We start from the raw sequence: 17,097 nt of genomic DNA on the forward strand, positions 1-17,097 counted from the left end.
TGGAAATGTTCTTTGTGTAAAGAAGTTGCTGAATAAAGTAGTTTTAGCTTGTGCTCCAAGAGATCTTGATGTAGAGTTGTACTTGAATTTGAACATATCTATTTGGCCAGATGGAAGCAACGAATATTTCCTGCAACACATAAATAAACATATGTATATGTTCGTTGTAGTATGAGATTAGCTTAGGCTATGCACATATTGTCTAAAGATATAGATGTTTTATCAAATGCAAAGAAAGACTCGACAATATTATATTGCAACACAAAAATAAGCTTATGTATATGTTAGTTGTAGTACGAGGTTAATTTATACTATACACGTCATCTAAACATATAATGTACGTCATCTAAACATATAATGTTTTATCAAACATAAAGAAAGTCTAGACAATATTACATTGTCTAACACACTAAATACTTACATTTTACATGATTCATTATTAAAAATATTTGTCGTATAATCGAAGTATGACCATGTTTATTGATTTCCGTACTTAATTAAAATCACAGTGTTAAACTTTTGCTCTAACAAAATTGAAACTCCTAGTTATAACTTCTACATCATAAACTCTTTGACATGGTTTACCTTTTAAGAAGGGGACGCACTACCAAACATGCATTTCATTTTTAAACTAATTTCTCATTTTGTAGCAATAAGACGTTTGTATTATTTATGCTATCGAGACTCTTAGTATAAATTGGTTCGAGATTAACATATAAAAGAACCACTTAAATCAATAATTTATATAGCTTAAACACCAAAACTTTACTAAAATACATTAAGCAACTTTCTTTCACATTTCAAAAACACGTTTAGCCATTTAAAAGTGAATCCAAAGTCCAGACCATGCATAGCAACCAACAAATTTAACTTCAAGTCAAAGAAAGTTGGCTGGACAATGACCTTCCCACACACAAGTCGAGAAGTAACGATCCATCCACCCTCATCAAAATAAATTAAAAGCAGAGTCACAGATGGTTAGTCTATCACCAAAAAATGATAATATATATATATATAGAGATATATATATATATATATATATGTATTTATATAAATGTATATATAAATATAAATGTATGTATTTATACCTAAAAATGGGGCTAAATAATTTTTAATTATGTTGTTAAGGATGTATGCTAACAAAACATCGTACACAATAAATCCATGATGTCGAACTTGAAACAAAAAAATTTGGGATAAAATTGCAGGCTTACATTCAAATGAAAAGCTTTCACTTGCTTTTGGCAGATTACATGCATTACTTCTTCCTTCCCAACTCATAAACGTGAGTGGGCATTTTATTCTTTCACTAAAATTATAGGGTAAAGATGAAACACTTAGTGTTCTCTTACTTCTTCAAGCATCTAAATATACTTCTTTTAATAGTAAAATATGGGATCATATTTTGGAAGCATCAGCTGTGACTCGGCTAAAGGCGATAGCGGTCTTCGAGCCCGATGGACGCCCCAAATGCTTGCTGATGAAATCACCAGCTGACATGAGCTTTCCAAGATCAACGTTGGTTTTCACACCAAGGCCATTTAGCATGTACACAACATCTTCAGTAGCTACATTTCCTGAAGCTCCCTTAGCATATGGACAGCCACCTAGACCAGAAACTGAAGAATCCACTGCACTGATCCCCATCTGTTTTGATATAAATCAGTGTTAATTAAATATTTTGTTAGAATGCCGAAAGACAATGTGCGCCAGTTTAATCTTGGTTATACAAAACCAACTTATATGGGAAAATAATTTTTTCATTGATGGTAAAGAGCGTCCATTAACTATAATTGTTCAAAAGTAGGCACAGCAGTTAAGAACTTTTATTGCATGTGATGGAGATAAAAGGTTCAATAAACTCCATCAAGGGACATGCAAATGAATTTGTTGACTTACTTGGATGGACACAAGAATATTTGGAAGGGACTGCCCGTAAGTGTCATGGAAGTGGACAGCAAGCTTCTCTGCTGGCACAACAGCCATTACAGCCAAAAGCATCGGAACTACAGTTCCTGATCACAACAGAATGAACAGAAAACAATATAAGTACTAAGCTCATAATTGAGTAACCAATAGAAAGTTTTCATAAAGAATATTCATATTCTAGATAAAGGGCTATACAACAATCATGAAAATCTGCCAAGATTTGACACTATTTACTTTGTTAAAAAGCATAGCAGACGTAGGCACACAGTCTCAAAAAATGAGAAAAATTAAAAAAAGTCAGTACTCAGATAGGTATAGAGCTTAAAACTCATCGTGGTAATGTGGACAGAGCCTAGAGGTAAGCAAATGTTGTTTTGATACTGAACATTCTCAAATGAAAAGGTAACTTATATTGCAAGTTCAAAATAAAGATAACGTACATCACAATCAACACAAAGCACAAGAAAGGTCGAGTAATAATTAATTGCTTAGTAAGAGTTGTTTGAAGACATGCCAAACAAGGTAATGCAATCATGAAGCTGATCTTAGTATGCTGCATGCTTGACAACCTACAAAGATGGCTAGATGTTGTTCTGGACAAGGGAGAGATGTAGAGTAGGTAAGGACAACATGCTTGTCATACTTGGGAGTTGGAATGTAAATGAAGAAAAGGACATATCAATGAATCACAAAAAAATTCCTCTTAGAAATTATAGTCTAGACTGTATACTCTATGGTTATAATTAGTTTTCCAAGGAAGATGGATTCATATCCAGCACAAAATATACCAAAGAAAGTTTTGGTTTATGAAGCCTAGGTGATTGAACTAATTACCAGAAGAGACAAAAAGGCCACGATTTTAGTTTTTAAGAACAATAAATGAGGATTCAATGAAAGATACTTTGCAAAATTAATAATATGCCAAAGAACTATGGGATATTATCGAGCTCTGTACTATAACTACGGGACAAATAACTACAAAACAAACTGTTTTAGACTAACTAACTAATGAGATTTGAAATCTTCCTTATTATAGAAGTGAACTGTACAAGAATATCTCCAAATAAGAGTAATTCAACAGAAGTATTGGATCAGGTATGAATAGTTTCGAATTTTCAAAAAGAAATATCTAACTGATTACCAGGAGTGCCAACTCCAATTGTGTCCCCCAGCGAGATTTCAAAGCAGCCCATATCATACAGTTCTTTAGCTACATATGCCACTTTTGACGGCAGGATTGGTCCTTCCACTGGGCATCCAACAACACATGATACATACCTATGAAATTTCAATACAGAGAAACAGACTGGAATAAGCAAAACAGATTTTTTTTTTCTTTCTTTCATTCAATTGTTAAGAAAGAGAGAGAAATGAGATCAACAAAATTAATACAGCACAAAATAAAACTAAATTATTGGTATGTTTATTATCCATGCTTCACTTCAGATTAGAGTCATATATGTAAGAAACTGCTAAAACTAAGATACAAAAACAGATCCCTGGAACAACACATGTAGAAAACCCCATCAATGTAGGGTATAAATTGTTTTAATTAATTAATATATACAGATAACCGTACTACCCAAAAAGAAAATAAATTGCAGGGCAATAAAAGCAAATCCATCAGAAAATATCACAATGGAAAATAAAATTGTTTAGAGCTTTCTGTCTGGAATAAATGCACACTAATAAACATATTGAAATAGATAAGATTGATAGATGGTTAGAATAATGAAGAAAGCAAAAGTCATACCCTCGTACAGGAATTGAGAGCTCTTTAGCAGCACAAGTAACAGCTCGATACCGCACAAGGCTCTCTTCAATGCTACAATTAATGTTTGATTTTGAGAAAGATTCCGAAGCTGATGCAAAAACTGCTACCTCTCTAGCGCCAGCCGCTATAGCAGCTTCAAAACCCTATAAATGTAACAGATCAGTCAGACTTAAGAAAGTAAATCTGCCCGTTTATAGTTGTTCTAGTTATTAGCACCTTTAAATTAGGAGTCAGAACTGGCAATCTAAATCCTTCCAGATTACGAACTGCTTGCATTACATCCTTTGCATCTGCCAACTGAAAGGTACAGAAAGAGGTTGTTATTCAATCAGGTAAAATTCAAATCACACTGTAAAATTTCATGATACTGAAACTGACTTGATGCATTTGCACCTGGTTTGCCACAACAGTCATTCATAATATCAATGAGCTTAAATAAATATTGTAAAGCTATTATACCTGTGGGACCCATTTGGGAGATACAAAACTAGTAGCTTCAATGACAGATAACCCAGAAGACGCCAATCTATGAATCAGTTCAATCTTTACATCTGTTGGTACAATGTTTTTCTCATTCTGTAATCCATCCCTTGGACCAACCTCAATTATCTTTACAAACGTTGGTATACCTTTCATAAACTGCATTGCCCAATTAAAAATTTTAAGTTACTTATCAGCCATAGAAATATGATCAAATCAACCGACTAAACACAGAAGGTGCAAATGCAGAACATGAAAACACAAAAAGAAGCACTATATAGATAAATAATTTAGTAGCTGGAAATAAATTCTTTAACAAAAAGAACTGCAGCCATTGCATTACCTTGTATGCCGTATCCTGTACACTTTTGTTATTGCTCTTTGGACTATACTGGTAATCTGAGGCGTAAAATGAATTATCAATCGCACCAAATTTCATCGAGTTCCTCCCCATGGCCATAGTCTTTTGACTGAAAGAGTCACCTCGGGACAGGTCCCTTGTTTGCCTTCTCCATGGAAATGTCTCAGTTGTATACTCTTCATTGTCTTCACTGCACCAAAGATAGGCTTCAGGTAATGTTATGACTTAGGCAGAAATAAGTTAAACAATAAATGCATCAGTGTACACTTGTGGTAAACTGCAATTTTTACTCACTTGCAGCTGTTTGATGAGCTGCAGCTTGGTCCTTCAATCCAGCAGCTTCCCATACCCAAATTATCTACTCTGGGACGGCAAGCACCAGATGAGAACCTCTGGATTCTATCTATGGTATTCATGCTTGGCAACTTGTCAAGGCCAAGTGGCTCCTCCAAACTTGACATGGTGATCTGAACGATTAAAAGGGAACTGGCAAAAGATATTGAGAGTAAGTACGTGCATCAGGTAACATTTTGCTATCATGTAAGGAGATACAAATGCAGATAAATGGAAAGGGTTTTAAATTGATTTTCATTCCAAATTTCAACCTCCTTATTTTCAGCTTACACAAACAAGGATAGCCTTACCCACAAAAAGGCATTACTAGCAAATGAAAGTATGAAACAAAACAAACCAACATATCTCCCTTTCAACCATGACCATGGATCCAAACAGCAATGTCTCAACAAAAACGACAGTGCCGCAGCTAAGTGAGTTTTAAACCCCTCTAAAAACCTTATAATATGCAAATGCAATAGTTAAACAAAGCCAAATGATGTCCTCTACCTAAGACTCAAGCAACAGGAACTTTACTAAATAAAACATAGGGACTGTCTGCTTGGAGAGCAAGAAACTACACCATCCTGTTAATTTCTTAAACTGCGACCAACTCCTTTGGCTTACCACGTCAAGAAAATTCTTCAATTTCACTCCTCATCAAGCTAAATACAATGAACTCCCACTTGTCATCCCAGTTTATAACTAACCAAAAAGCAACAAAAAATGCAAAACTCAAGACTTAAAATAACAAACACTGGAACTTCAAACCAAGCTCCAAGAACAAAAACAACACAAGTACACAAACAAAAAACAAAATTAAAAGAACAGCCAAAAAAACGTTAAAAGTAATCAATCACTGGATTTTCATTTTATTTGTTGAATCATTTTTTTGACCAAATTCGCTTCAGCGAAGAGGGCAAAAAGGAGAACCAGAAGAAGCAAACAGACCTTCAACCAAGCAAGGTCGGAAGGAAGAAGGGCACCAACTAGGGTTTCTCGGAAACCCTAGAAATTGGGGGAAATCGAATTTAGTTGTATTTACGAAAAAACCAATGGAAACGAAATAATGAGAAAGAAGAAGGAGATGGTGAAGAAAACGTGTGATGGATTGTTTGGTATTAAAGCTCTTGGGTTGGTGGGAAAGGGAGAATGAGGTCAAAATTTATTTTCAATTTATTATTATTAATTATTTATTTAATTACTTAATTCATATATTTTGGCATGAAAATTGAGTGGTTGCTTTAGATGAAGGCAGTATTTAAAGTGGCGAATAACATTGGGACACGCGGGCGAGTGTAACTGTCAGAGGGAACGGTAGTTACAGTTTGAACCCGGTTTTTTTTAATAAAAAATTTAGGTATTTTAGATCAATTATGTAAGAAATTTTTTATAATTTTTTTCTTTGGAATTCCTTAAAATTTAATATAAATATAGAAATTAAATACTAATTTAAAATAAAACTAGATAGATAGATTTTATTTATAATAAATAATTTGTATACAATATTATGTAGATTGAAAATTTAATTATTAGCATAAAATATCGTTTGAATTAAATTAACACAATTTAGCAAAATTGTTATAATATTTATGGATGTAATAAAATTAAAATAATTTATTTATAAATTATCCTTCTCATGTTTGGACGCAATCTTACTTTTATTTACGACAACAAAAAATGGAAAAACATATATTTATTTATCACTTATGAATTTCAACTATAAAATTAAATTTGCTCTATACAAAATAGACTTTTTTTTGTGAATCTAACGTAGTCACGTGGAGCCTTACTTGTAACCAACTTGTGGACGTTCTCACACATAAATGCCAATAAAATTTGATATTTTATTAACATGCGAGGTGAGTCTCTACTTTATACAAATAGTGACATTATTATTTGTATGGACATCTTCGATCCTCAATCCAAACATTTAAAGATAATAATTTGGTTAGATAGATTATATTGGAAATACTGAGTTCAATCCAAGTAGGTATGGGTCCAATGACATGTCATGAGGTCGACCTAAATAATTGGCAGTCTATATTGAAAGATAATTAAAGACAAAACCACATGGTTAATAATTGAAGTAGTTAAGCATGTATATATTTTTTATGTAAATAAAAGTCGTTTGAAATAATGTTGCATTGTACCCGAAGACTAAAGGTGCACATTAACGAAATATTCTCGCTGTTAAGTCATATTCTTGTTGTTAAAATTATATTCTTGTTGTTGAAGTTATATTCTTATTGATGAAAATTGTTGAAGCAACGTCTATAAAAAGGGTTTGAGACCCTGAGTAAAGGTAAACTTTTTTTAGAACTCTACTTATGCAAATTATATAATTTGAATGCTCTCACTGACTTGATCATCGAAGTGCGATCAACAGGTGGAGCCCCCTTCGTCATAAAGCGTCTTCATCTCAGTTCAATACACCAAGCAAAGTCGCTTTAACCTGGAGCTCACTACGAAATCCGACCGAAGTCAACTAGCAAGAACATTTGGCGTCCACTGTGGGACCTGATAAAACTTGATCCTGCCTACATTTACGACTGAGCATTCCAATGTGATGAGAAACACAAGGCAAGGACCGTTGGTATCTGAAGGAAGTGAGGCCCTCGCCTTGCAACAAATTATGGAGGCCATGAGGGCTCTCTAGGAGGCAAACGAAGAATACCGACGTGAGCAAGAGCGACTTCGGGAAAAAGTTAAGGCCGAGCAAGAACGACTACGAGAAAATGCCCGAGCCGACCAAAAACGCCTTCAAGAGGAGATACGGTTGAGCCTGTCGTGCCTTATGGCAAAGATTGAGGCCTCCTGAATAACTATGGAGGAGCACGCACAAGCCAATGAGAAGTTGCGCAAGACCAACGAGGAACTGCAGAGGAACTTGCACCGACAGGGTCGACGTCCCACCTAGGAACGTTCCCCAGACTTGTCATCAAGAAATGACCCCAAGTCGTTCTCTCAGCAAATCATGGAAGAGCCTGTGTCGCCCCATTATATCACACCCAGGATCGCTTTTTTCAGATCTCAAATGATCATCTCTGGGGGTTGGATGCAATCCGATGTCAAATGCTCATGGGTACCTTCATAGGAAGAGCTTTGCAATGGTTTAGTCGAATCCCGGATGGTCACATCACCTCTTTTCCTTGGTTCTCTAGAATGTTTAAGGAGCAGATCTTAGCTAATAAGGTCAACCTTCCACGATTGTATGATCTTTTCAACGTCAAACAGAGGGAAGGAGAGTTGCTTAGAGAATACTTGAATAGATTCTATGTAGTCTCAGTAAGACTTCAAACTCAGGATGAAGAGATGGTGGTCGTTGCCTTTGTAAAAGGAATGGCAACAAGCCCGTTTAGTGATTCATTAATCAGGAATCCGGCAGAGACGTTGTCCAAGGTGTGTGAACGAGCTACAACCCATATTGAGGTTGTGCTAAGGAAAAATGGTAGCTCACGGTCGAAACAACCCAGGCACAAGGAAAACAACCGACAACATTCTGCCATGAAAATGAAGCATCCACCGAGAAGAGAGTGGATCAGAGGTATGTCCCGTATGTTGCCAAGAAGGACGAGCCTACGACAAAGGCCAGGGAGGAAACGGTGATCAAGCCTAGATTTTGAGTACCCTGTAAAGAACTCAGGCATGGAAAAGGTATAGGATAGGTTAAAGTTTCCACCAAAGACGATCGATTCTTGGGATCGCGAAGAGATACCTGGTGCGACTTTCATAGGGTCTATGGGCATGGCATCGAACGATGCATAACCTTAAGTTATCAACTGGCTTATTTAGTCAAATATGGTTTCTTGAAGGAATATCTCGAGGTCAACCAGGAGGAACCAAAAGAAGAAGCCACATCCATGGATCAAACTCATGAAACTTCGATCCATGGGGACTTGATGTGAATGTAACTACAAGAACACATGATTCTTGACATTCTTAGGAACAACTTGAGCTGGATTTGAAAGGCACTTTACTTTAGAATTGGATCAATGTTCTAAATTCAAGAACTCACCAAAACTAAGCACCAACCAAGACTCATATTAAAGTCCATGTATTGTCAAATTGAATCAAAACAAAAGGAAAGAAGAACAAGAATTAAAACTGGACAGAATTAAGAAACTAGCTACTGAACCGAAAAAGAAACAAAGAACAAAGCTGGAAAACAGAATGTAAACGGTAGAAAATGAAGGAAACACATTAGGAAATGAAACTACCGAATGGAAAATTGAAGAAAGGAAAGAAGACACTTATATGAAGATGCTTGCTGGATTTTGAGGATTGGAAGAAGCCATTCACGCCACTTGGAACCTTGAACCAAGATAAGTGATGGAGTGCCACCACTTGAAGCTCACCATAGCTCACAAGATAAGGCAAAGAAGAGGAAGACTCAAAACTCACAAATTCTCTCCAAAATTGAGTATAGTCTCTCTACTATAAAATTCCAATATGAATTGTACAAGCTAAACACCTTTATTTATAGCCTAGAGGTGCTGAAAATGCAAGCTAAATGGCACACAAATGCAATGAAATTTGGTTTGGCACCCCCTAGGCTCCTATCTACACTCCCCCTTAGACTCCCTTACTACTTACACCTTTTTATTACATTCACACCCCTATTTTACAAAAGAAATAAGAAGAACCATTTTATTATACTCTTGTCCCAAAGCTCTTCCATGCTCCTAGTAATTCGTTGGGCTTGGGCCCCTTGTTGGGCTTGGACCCCTTGATGGGCTTGGGCCCCTTGTTGGGCTTGGGCTTTATGGCCTTGAGCATCCTCTACTTGGTTTCCATCATACTCCCCGGGTTGGAGAGAATTCGTCCACGAATTTGGGAAACCTGCAGCAAAAGGAGTGAGATCAGTAATATTGAAAGAAGTACTACCAAGATAAGTAGAGGGCATATCTAACTCATAGGCATTATCATTAATCCTCTTGATGACTTGGAAAGGGCCATCACCATGAGGCATAAGTTTGGACTTCCTTAGAGAAGGAAATCTATCCTTTCTTAAATGAAGCCAAACCCAATCACCGGGCTCAAAGATTAATGTCTTTCTCCTTTGGTTGGCAATGTCAGCATACTTACCAACTTTCTTCTCAATTTGTAACTTGATGCGGTTATGCAAATCTTTAACAAAAGATGCCTTTTCAAAACCGTCTTTGCATAGAACCTCATCAAGGACAGGAATGGGAAGAAGATTTAGAGGTGTGAGGGGATTAAACCCATAAACAACCTCAAAAGGAGAATGGTTAGTGGTGGAATTCACTACTCTATTATAGGCAAATTCAACATGAGGTAGTAAATCCTCCCAAGCCCTTGGATTCCCAGAAATAAAGCATCTTAATAATTGACCCAAAGTTGTATTAACCACTTCGGTTTGACCATCAGTTTGGGGGTGGCAGGTAGTAGAAAACAGAAGTTTGGTGCCAAGTTTCCCCCATAAGGTCCGCCAAAAGTGACTTAAGAACTTAGAATCCCTATCAGATACTATACTTCTAGGAAGTCCATGCAAACGAACAACTTCCTTGAAGAAGAGATTTGCAATATGGCATGCATCATCCACTTTGTGGCATGGAATAAAATGAGCCATTTTAGAAAAACGGTCCACTACCACAAAGATGGAATCCTTACCCTTCGATGTCTTGGGTAGTCCCAAGATAAAATCCATAGAAATATCAACCCAAGGCATTGTAGGGATAGGAAGAGGGGTATATAAACCATGGGGTTGGACCTTAGATTTAGCCTTCCTACATGCTATACATCTATCACAGAAGGTATGTACGGATTTGCGCATGTGAGGCCAAAAGAAATGTTCATGCAATGTTTCTAAGGTCTTAGCTACCCCAAAATGTCCCATAAGCCCACCCTCATGAGCCTCTCTAACAAGAGATTGTCTAATGGATCCTTGGGGAACACAAAGTCTTTTTCCTTTGAAAAGAAAACCATTATGTAAGAAAAAGTCTTTGTGATCTCCCTTGGAACACTCTTGATAGATTAGAGAGAAATCTAAGTCATCATGATAAAGTTCCTTTATATGATCAAAACCTAAATATTGAACATTTAAAACATTTAACAAGGTATATCTTCGTGAAAGAGCATCGGCCACTACATTAATTTTACCTTGTTTATGTTTGATCACATAAGGAAATTGCTCAATAAACTCCACCCACTTAGCATGTCTCTTATTAAGCTTGCTTTGGCTTTTCAAATATTTAAGGGACTCATGATCACTATGAATCACAAATTCCTTTGGAAAAAGATAATGTTGCCAATTTTGCAAAGCTCTAACAAGAGCATAAAGTTCTTTATCATAAGTGGAGTAATTGAGATGACTCCCTTTGAGTTTCTCACTAAAATAAGCGATGGGGTGTCCTTCTTAAAGGAGGACGGCCCCAATGCCTATATTAGAGGCATCACACTCTATTTCAAATGTCTTAGCAAAGTTAGGAAGGGCTAGAATGGGGGCTTTAGTTAATTTATCCTTCAAAGTTTGAAAAGCGTTTTCTTGCTCTTGTCCCCACTTAAAAACCACATCCTTCTTTACTATGGCATTTAAAGGTGTGGCAATTGTACTAAAGTCTTTCACAAACCGCTTATAAAAACTAGCAAGGCCATGAAAGCTTCGTACTTCATTGACATTGGTGGGTGTAGGCCAATGTTGAATTGCTGCAACTTTTGTTTGATCTACATGCACCCCTTTATGACTAACCACAAACCCTAGGAAGTCTATATGATCTAATGCAAAGAAACATTTAGCATGGTTAGCATACAACTTCTCCTTCCTAAGGGTTTCTAGAACTTGTCTAACATGTGACTCATGATCTTCTAAGGACAAGCTATATATAAGAATATCATCAAAGTAAACCACAACAAACTTGCCAATGAATGCTCTTAAAACATGATGCATGAGTCGCATGAAGGTACTAGGAGCATTAGTCAAGCCAAAAGGCATGACCAACCACTCATATAAACCAAATTTGGTCTTAAAAGCGGTTTTCCATTCATCACCATGTTTAATTCGAATTTGATTGTAACCACTCTTAAGATCAATTTTGGAAAATATTTTAGACCCATGTAATTCATCCAACAAGTCATCTAACCTAGGAATGGGATGCCTATATTTGATGGTGATGTTATTTATAGCGCGACAATCCGTACACATCCTCCATGTCCCATCCTTTTTAGGGACAAGTATGACAGGCATAACACATGGGCTCATGCTATCTTGTACCCACCCCTTAGCTAATAAATCCTCAACTTGTCTTTGAATTTCTTTGGTCTCTTGGGGATTGGTCCTATATGCAGGGCAATTTGGTAAAGAAACCCCAGGCATGAAGTCTATTTGGTGTTCAATCCCTCTTAGAGGTGGTAAGCCTTTGGGAGGATCTTGAAACACATCTTCATATTCCTTTACAAAATGGTCCAAACATGTGGGACTATCCTTAGCCGACTCATATTCAATAGGGCTAGGAATAGCTAAAAAAATAGGCTTGTGAGTAACTATTACCTTTTGAACTTGTTGGGAAGATATGAGAAGGCTTCTCTTGGAATTTTTAATTTCTTTTTCTTTCTCTCTCTTTTCTCTCATTTTGACTTGGTCCTCATGTACCTCCTTTGGAGAGAGAGACTTGAGAATGACTTTGTGTCCATGGAAGTTAAAAGAAATTTTGTTGGTAAAGCCATCATGAAAATTTTTTCTATCAAATTGCCATGGCCTACCTAAAAGGATATGAGTAGCTTCCATTGGAACAACATCACACAAGACCTCATCTTTATATTTGCCAATGGAAAATGTAATGAGGACTTGTTTGTTCACCACTATCTCACCCACCTCACTCAACCATTGTAACTTGTAGGGCTTGGCATGAGAGATGGTAGGCAATCCAAGTTTGTCTACCACTCTTGTGCTTGCCACATTTGCACAACTCCCCCCATCCACAATCAAAGAGCAAACTCTATCATTAATAAGACACCTTGAATGAAAAATATTTTCTCTTTGAGTTTCATCAAAAGGTTTTAACACTTGTCCAAGCATGCGTCTTATTACTAATAGGTCACCCTCATGTGGGCTTTCACTTTCACTCTCACTTGGGGATCTAGAAGGTGAGGAATGTCTAGAAGATTCGGACCCATGCTCACTACTATCTACCCCATCATGCATATACATAGTTCGTTTAGTAGGGCAATTAGAAGCAATATGTCCATAGCTTAAACATTTAAAACACTTCTTACTAGACCATTTTTGTGGTGATTTAGGCCTAGCATTGGAAGTGGAAGGCTTAGACTCTCTAGGTTTGAAAGTAGAGTCCTTAGAAGGGATGTTTGAAAAAGAGTTTTTATTTTTCCAAGAAGAGTGGTAGTAGTTATCTTTAGAAGAATTTTTGAAAGCATTTTTCCTTGCAAGTTGATTTTCAATTTTGCTAGCAAGGTGCACCACATTTTCCAAAGAAGAATATTCTTGTAACTCTACCACGTCTTGAATATCCCTTCGAAGTCCACTCACAAACCTAGCTATCTTAGCCTCCTCACTCTCATCCATATTAACTCGAATTAAAAGCGTGTCTAGTTGTTTAAAGTAATCATCCACACTTAGCGCGCCTTGATGAAACCGTTGGAGTTTCAACATAAGGTCTTTCCTAAAGTGTGGGGGTACGAATCGAGCGCGTAAACATGCTTTCAAATCGTTCCAAGAGACCACGGACGGCCTCTTGTGTAGGTCAATGTCCATGAGGTATTGATGCCACCATTGCATGGCATAGTCCAAAAATTCTAAAGAAGCTAACTTAACCCTATGCTCATCCCTAACCCCATTTACATCAAAAATTTGGTCCACCTTAGCCTCCCATCCTAAGTATACATTGGGATCACTATCACCACTAAAACTAGGAAGTTTTACATTTGGAGAACAAGGGCCAGCCACATGTTGGCGCCTCTCTTCATGGTGATGATGTCTTGGCCTTGGATTATCTTCATAATAACCATGGGAGTGCCTTGAAGAATGCCGACTAGGAGGAGGAGTTCTTCTCTCACGGTTTTGATGCATTTCTTCTCGGTTTAACTCCAAACTTTGGAGTCGTGCTTCCATCTTTCTTATCACCTCAAGATAGTGAGCATTGGATTGCTTGGCATTCTTTAAGTCTTCATAAAGGGCTGCCTTTTGTGGTGAGCATGGTTTGGAGGACTCTCCACTAGAGAAATGAGCCATGAGCAGAAAATACACAAAAACAGAAAACAAAACAGTGAAAGAAACTTGTTAGACAATTAAAAAAACAGTGAGATATAGGTTGCTGGAAAATGCCCAAGAAAGCACTCAAACCACTCCATGAAAATATTCTGTCCTCAACCAAGCCTTTCTTGTGGAATGGAATAGCTTCAAGTGAAATATGTCACAACAAACCAACTTACTTAAGAACAAGTCTCCACACAACTTTAAGAAGAACAAAAAGACAAGCAAGAAAAAGGTGTAAACAATAAAAGCTAAACCAAAAACAGAGAGTAATGTATGACAAACTAGAAAGAATATGAATGAAAGACAATCAAGAAAAATAAGGAACTCAATGAATAAAGAAGGCACACAAAAAGAGTCCTAAAGAAAAGTGCTAGAGTAGATGAAAGAAAACAGAAAACAGCTACTGGAATTTTTATTTTTTTTAAAGCAAACTGTGCTATGTTTACAGATTTAACTGTACCGATTGAAAGCGAACTGGAATTTGAAAAATTAACCACAGAAACTTCAATGTCTTAACTCAAAAATGGCACTGGAATGAGGTAAAAACAGTAAGCCAATTGAGAGAAATAAATTTTTCAAAATTGCTGCCCAATTACCGTATTCTTTTCGGCAGTATTGTACACTTTTCGTATTTTATTTATCATTTTTTGTGTACTTGGAATTTTTGAGTGATTCTTTTTTCTATGCTTTTCTAACACTTTGAAGTATGTAAATCCAAATTTTCACAAATTTCCTATGAGCCAATTAATTGCAGTAAATTGAAAATAGTAGCACGTTTGTAAGAAAACAGAGGAGCCTATTTAGGAATGAAAAACAGTATGATGAACTAGCAAAGACATAATGGAAATTGTGTAAAGGAACTTGTATAGAATGAAAATACAAGCATGAAATCAATATCTAAAAATGAAAATGCACAAAGGATCAAGCAATAAACTCAAAAACAACAGAAAGTAAACCAAAGCAAGAAACAATGAAAGCAATAAAAGTACTACTAGAAGTAATGACAATTATGGAATAACATGACTAAGACAAAACTTGACATGATTACAAAATTAAAAGACATATAACAAGATATAACCACAAGTGAAAGGAAGCTTAAGGTCAGCTCTAGGAAGGAGAATGCCATTCCAAAAGAGCAGCCATACTCATATGAACAATGAGTGCTAGAAACCTTTTCACAAACACATGGTGTAACAAAAGAAAACAGCAAGAAAACTCAAAATAAATCCTAAAACAGAATGGTAAACAACTTGAATTTAAGAGCTCTTGAAATGTAAAGTGCAATAAAACTCAAAATTTAAGCAAGAAACAAGCCTAGACTCTAGATACCACATGATGTGAATGTAACTACAAGAACACATGATTCTTGACATTCTTAGGAACAACTTGAGCTGGATTTGAAAGGCACTTTACTTTAGAATTGGATCAATGTTCTAAATTCAAGAACTCACCAAAACTAAGCACCAACCAAGACTCATATTAAAGTCCATGTATTGTCAAATTGAATCAAAACAAAAGGAAAGAAGAACAAGAATTAAAACTGGACAGAATTAAGAAACTAGCTACTGAACCGAAAAAGAAACAAAGAACAAAGCTGGAAAACAGAATGTAAACGGTAGAAAATGAAGGAAACACATTAGGAAATGAAACTACCGAATGGAAAATTGAAGAAAGGAAAGAAGACACTTATATGAAGATGCTTGCTGGATTTTGAGGATTGGAAGAAGCCATTCACGCCACTTGGAACCTTGAACCAAGATAAGTGATGGAGTGCCACCATTTGAAGCTCACCATAGCTCACAAGATAAGGCAAAGAAGAGGAAGACTCAAAACTCACAAATTCTCTCCAAAATTGAGTATAGTCTCTCTACTATAAAATTCCAATCTGAATTGTACAAGCTAAGCACCTTTATTTATAGCCTAGAGGTGCTGAAAATGCAAGCTAAATGGCACACAAATGCAATGAAATTTGGTTTGGCACCCCCTAGGCTCCTATCTACACTCCCCCCTAGACTCCCTTACTACTTACACCTTTTTATTACATTCACACCCCTATTTTACAAAAGAAATAAGAAGAACCATTTTATTATACTCTTGTCCCAAAGCTCTTGCCATGCTCCTAGTAATTCGTTGGGCTTGGACCCCTTGATGGGCTTGGGCCCCTTGTTGGGCTTGGGCTTTATGGCCTTGAGCATCCTCTACTTGGTTTTCATCAGGACTTGAACACCATCACAAGAGGATTCTCTAGATTTGGAAACTCAGCCTCTAAACGCAAACGATACGCACGAGCGGTGATGTTCCTATATACAATGAGATATGATAGCCTCATAGAGCCCTCCCTCTGTTCCACAAGTTTTGACCTGAAAGATGTGTTTCCCCATGAGGACAATCCAGTGGTGATATTTATTGTCACGGTAGGACAAAAGGTGCACATAGTCCTGATTGATCAAGGAAGCTCAGTCGATGTGATGTTTTGGGGAATGTTTACAAATTTACGAATATCCCCTGATTAGTTAAGGCCTTACAATGGTTGTTTGGTCAGCTTCGCTAGTGACCAGGTGGAAGTACAAGGATACGTCGAGCTGAGGACAACTTCTCTGATGAAAGCACAACCAGGACGATTACTATCAAGTACATCGTCGTCAATGCATCTTCCGCATACAACCTACTTTTGGGGCGACCCTCCTTAAATAGGTTGGGTGCAGTAGCCTCAACCACCCACATGAAGATGAAGTTGACCTCTTCTAAAGGATGGATAATCACGATAAAAAGCTTACCAGAAGATGGCACGAAAGTGCTACGAGAGTAGTTTGAAAAATCGCAGAGGAACCTACATCATCACTATCCAACCGGCAGAGCTAGGATGGATAACAGAGGCCGACATCATCGATGAAAGACGACCTGGTCCTGCTGAAGAAGTTCAGGAGAGGGGGATAAATAGAAAAAAATTAAAGCTTAGTGTCGAGCTTTGCAAATCATTAGAGGGTA

At 36.9% G+C, this 17,097-nt stretch overlaps 2 protein-coding genes across 2 annotated transcripts; both read right to left on the bottom strand.

The window, feature by feature from the left end:
- Positions 1–1,170: 1,170 nt before the first annotated feature.
- On the bottom strand, positions 1,171–6,017 carry LOC137831025 (hydroxymethylglutaryl-CoA lyase, mitochondrial-like). The gene is made up of 9 exons (XM_068638508.1): positions 5,829–6,017; positions 4,839–5,030; positions 4,527–4,734; positions 4,163–4,342; positions 3,920–4,000; positions 3,683–3,846; positions 3,071–3,207; positions 1,900–2,015; positions 1,171–1,647 (listed from the first exon to the last, which is right to left on the bottom strand). Exons 2-9 carry the CDS (start codon positions 5,003–5,005, stop codon positions 1,399–1,401), a joined length of 1,302 nt encoding a protein of 433 aa, XP_068494609.1. The 5' UTR covers positions 5,006–5,030; positions 5,829–6,017; the 3' UTR covers positions 1,171–1,398.
- Positions 6,018–9,632: 3,615 nt separating this feature from the next.
- LOC137833025 (uncharacterized) lies at positions 9,633–14,783 on the bottom strand. The gene is made up of 2 exons (XM_068641419.1): positions 12,388–14,783; positions 9,633–9,719 (listed from the first exon to the last, which is right to left on the bottom strand). Exons 1-2 carry the CDS (start codon positions 14,083–14,085, stop codon positions 9,660–9,662), a joined length of 1,758 nt encoding a protein of 585 aa, XP_068497520.1. The 5' UTR covers positions 14,086–14,783; the 3' UTR covers positions 9,633–9,659.
- Between the last annotated feature and the right edge of the window lie 2,314 nt (positions 14,784–17,097).

The sequence above is a fragment of the Phaseolus vulgaris genome, chromosome 6 (genome assembly GCF_000499845.2).
Source record: "Phaseolus vulgaris cultivar G19833 chromosome 6, P. vulgaris v2.0, whole genome shotgun sequence".
Taxonomy (NCBI): domain Eukaryota; kingdom Viridiplantae; phylum Streptophyta; class Magnoliopsida; order Fabales; family Fabaceae; genus Phaseolus; species Phaseolus vulgaris.